The 3524-nt window shown below is 44.7% G+C and overlaps 1 protein-coding gene across 4 annotated transcripts in view; it reads right to left on the bottom strand.

Annotated features, from left to right (window-relative positions):
• ANK2 (ankyrin 2, neuronal) overlaps positions 1-3524 on the bottom strand; it is a 193086-nt gene that overhangs the window by 2613 nt on the left and 186949 nt on the right. For 3 of the 4 annotated variants that reach the window (XM_017825067.1, XM_017825068.1, XM_017825069.1), the window contains 5 exons: positions 3213-3305; positions 2685-2768; positions 1539-1703; positions 782-964; positions 342-433 (listed from right to left, as the gene is read on the bottom strand). In XM_017825067.1, the coding sequence (XP_017680556.1) occupies positions 342-433; positions 782-964; positions 1539-1703; positions 2685-2768; positions 3213-3305 (617 nt within the window). The remainder of the gene's footprint in view (positions 1-341; positions 434-781; positions 965-1538; positions 1704-2684; positions 2769-3212; positions 3306-3524) is intronic. The other variant, XM_017825070.1, reaches the window with a different exon arrangement.

The following is a 3524-nucleotide window of genomic DNA, read 5'->3' as shown; positions in this document are numbered from 1 at the left end:
CAAGCTCTGCCCACTTCTCCACCCACATCACAAGCCCCTCCCACTTACCCACCCACTCGATCTCTAGGTGTTTTTTATCTCTTCTTTCCACCCATTGGTTTTGCACTTTTGTCTTTTCCTCTTTCTCTTCATTCCCTCAGTGGTTTCAGGTGAGTTTTCCCTTCCAACTCACTCCCACCCTCACACTGACCCTATTTGTTAGTAGTTATTTTTAGTACTGTTCACAATCCAGCTTTAGGTGCTGGTCTGTGTTTCACTTCAGGCACTCAACTGAAATCCACTCATATACTGTGAGTCTGTTAATTTTTTTCCAGCAACTTTGTTGTCTTGCCACAGCAAACCTTTTAATTATCGATCCATCTTCTTTCCTGATTTCTTTCTCTACTAAAGCAGGCAGTTGGAATTTCACGTGGTTACCTGTATAGCTCAGAGCCTCCAAGGGAAACATAAACTTCGGATTAAAAGAAAACTGAAACACTGAGAGCAAAAGATAATGCCTGCTCCCACCTTGGTGGGAACGAGGCAATTAAAAGAAGCAGCTGGTTGCCATTTGCATCCCTTCCAACACCCTTCAATGCTTTTATATGCTATTATTTCCTCACATTAAAAAAAAAAACCACGAACATACATTTCATCTAATGCCACACAGCTTTTATCTGCTTATCTATGTATTTTATCTCTCTGTTCGTCTAAGTTCTATGGTGCGCTATTCAAAGGGATAATAAACTGGATTCAGATGTTGCAACACTCCTTTTAATACTTCTATAAAAGTTACTTGTACCTCTTCGAAGTCCTCTTTGGCTGACGGCAGATCGGAAGCTAAGCTGGCATCCCCCAGGTGTTTCTCTGTCCTCTCTCCGTGCACTACGGTGGTCTTGATGACTTTGCTGACCTTCCGGCCTTCCACTGGCTCCGACTGGAATTTGGAGGCACTAGGCACGACGGCAGGCTCCGACAGGGTCACCTGGAAGGAGATGAGTTCCATACTGCACGATTTGCTCTAGCAAAAGATCCCTTTCACGCCTATGGGCTCCATACAGTAAATTGTAGCTCTGTTAAGGGTCAGCTGACAAAATAAAAAGCCTCTGCTTGCTTGTGACCTTACTCTTAGAGAATTAATTCTGATGAGGAATTCCGGCAAGAAAAAACATCAATGACACTTTCTGCATTTCTAATCACTGCTTGATATTCACTGCATCTCACCCCAGGACTCCTAAAAGCATGCGCTCTAGGTCCCAGCTCCTGGCCCTCTGTCCCAAGAGTTTTGCATATCCAGAGGTCTGCAGGGCCACACAGTGTAAGCATGGCAGGAGAAGGCAGACTGAAAAGCACTCAGCTTTTCAGGTTGTTTTTATTTTTAATTATCTGGCTCTAAACCAGCTTGCATCGAAGTCATAGGTGTTTTTCAAGCAAAGAACAGGCCAGTAATTTAATCTAGGTGTAGACTTGGTTGTACAATGAGCACGATAAGATGCAGTGACTAAGTTCCCTGTTGGGGTGCTGGTGCTTTGTAGCATTGCGACGAAAGAACCATCTACCTCTGACTGCTCGCTGTCGCTCTTCAGCACAACCCGTTTCACAACTTTGGAATAGCCATCTCCTTCTTCAACGGTGACAGGTGCTTGTGGTGCTCCTTGCACTAGGACTTCCTCTTTTTCTGTGCCATCTGGAGAAACGTACCGACGGATGATCTTCCGAGTGACCTGTGCAGATGAAACGGACCTTAGTCCCACAAGAATTAGCAGCAACGTATTCCTCCTTGTTCTCTGTGCAGCATTTTCCACTCAGAGGGCATCTTTTCCCACATGAAAGAACCTGCACAGACGGTTTACTCTTTACTCTTCCACACAAGTGCTCACAAGGACCCGTGGTGACCCTGCCAGTCGATGCGGTCGCCTTACTTCAGTCACCACATGGCAAAGCTTCCATGAACCTACTTTGTAGGTGGGCACAATAGGGATAGCGGAGTGACTCCCTGAAGCAGTGATTACAGCATTTCAGAGAGAAAATACACTTTACGACTGCACAACCACTAAGAAACGCTTTCAGACTGGCGTTTTCAAAAAGGCTTCAGAGATAAGATTCATGGTACTAAGCACTGCTGAACTAGTGAGCTAAAGTGAACCCACTGAAGAGACTCATCTGGTGCTCGAGCTCTCGAGGCACAAAGGAGGAGAAGCAGAAGACAATAATAGGGCTCAAGATGAGAGAAATTTCTCAGGAGGATGGGTGTGCATCTTTCTATGGATGAGTCAGAGCTCTACACGGCATCGTCCAAGGCATCCATAAGAATACAGTCATGCTCACTCCTGTACATCAAAACCCAGGAATATTTGGCTGGGGTGGTTTATTCTAACATGAATTCAAGCAGGTACCTTTTTTAAAAAAAAAACAAAAAACTTGCTTGTAAGACATGGGTATACGCAGAATTTTTATTGGCCTTACATGGGAAAATTAACAAAATATGTCCCTCTTAGGCTATATACTGTAATACAAAATGATCTTGAGAAGCAAAATAATTTTTGAACTTTGTATCTCTCATGAAAAGAAATTCTCATTCCTTCCGCTCTCTATTCTGCAAATTATGCTCCTTCCACAGCAGAAAATCTGGCGTGTATGTGGATGGTTTTATCCTGCCTTCTATAGGACAGGAAAAAGGTAGGAAGGGGCAGAACTGACAATACCTTCTTTACCACTGTGTGGCCATGTTCATCTGTATACTGCTCTTCTGTGACTGTTTCTGGGGGCATGTCAGGCATAGTATCAGCCTGTATGACAAAGAACAAAGGTGTGCATGAAGCAAGGCCTCCATGTGGGTCACTTGAAACGAGCAATTTTAAAACTGGTTAATCGGTTATAGAATGGGGGGGGAAATTGAAAAGTGTTAGAAAAAAAATCTGTTCTGCAAATAAATCCTTGGAAAGGCATGCAACAAAATGTTATGCCACAGCAGACAGGCAAAGATATGTTAGTTGACTGCACTGTGTATGGGGCTGAGGAGTCATCTTCCTCCTCATACCAAGGTGCCTAATGGAGTTTAGAGTTGGGTTAGCAGTATTACTGTACTCCTAAGGTATTGGAATGGCTTATCCAATGCCCATGCATTATTTGGGAGCGTCCCAGCTTGAGCTGTGACTCCAGCTAAGTGGCTCTCCCCGTGTTTCCAGGTCCTAAGGCACCACAGGCTCGTGCAGTTGTTCACCACTCGGTACCTGAATAATCACCCGGCGCCGAACGACCCTGGTAGTGACCATCTCGTCCTCGTCCGAGCTCATCTCCAGCCCACCCAACTCCTCTGCTAACTCCTAGGGGAAGCATGGAAGCAGTGCTCTGTTGGGTGTGTGTAGCACGGTGTATTTATGCTGATACTTTTGGTCTGTGTTTGGACCCAGCCACCTGTAGTAGTTTATATTCTCCCTGCCAAATTCACTGATAAAACAGTGAATTCGTCCTTGGAGGGAGAAATTCTGTATAAACTATTTTAATTGGTGCTCTACTATTGGTTCATTGTCTGCCAAGGGCAT

This window comes from Lepidothrix coronata, unplaced genomic scaffold (assembly GCF_001604755.1).
Source record: "Lepidothrix coronata isolate B3197 unplaced genomic scaffold, Lepidothrix_coronata-1.0 Scaffold116, whole genome shotgun sequence".
NCBI lineage: Eukaryota > Metazoa > Chordata > Aves > Passeriformes > Pipridae > Lepidothrix > Lepidothrix coronata.
The sequence above is the reverse complement of the archived record's forward strand: the minus strand, read 5'-3'. Positions and strand labels throughout refer to the sequence as shown.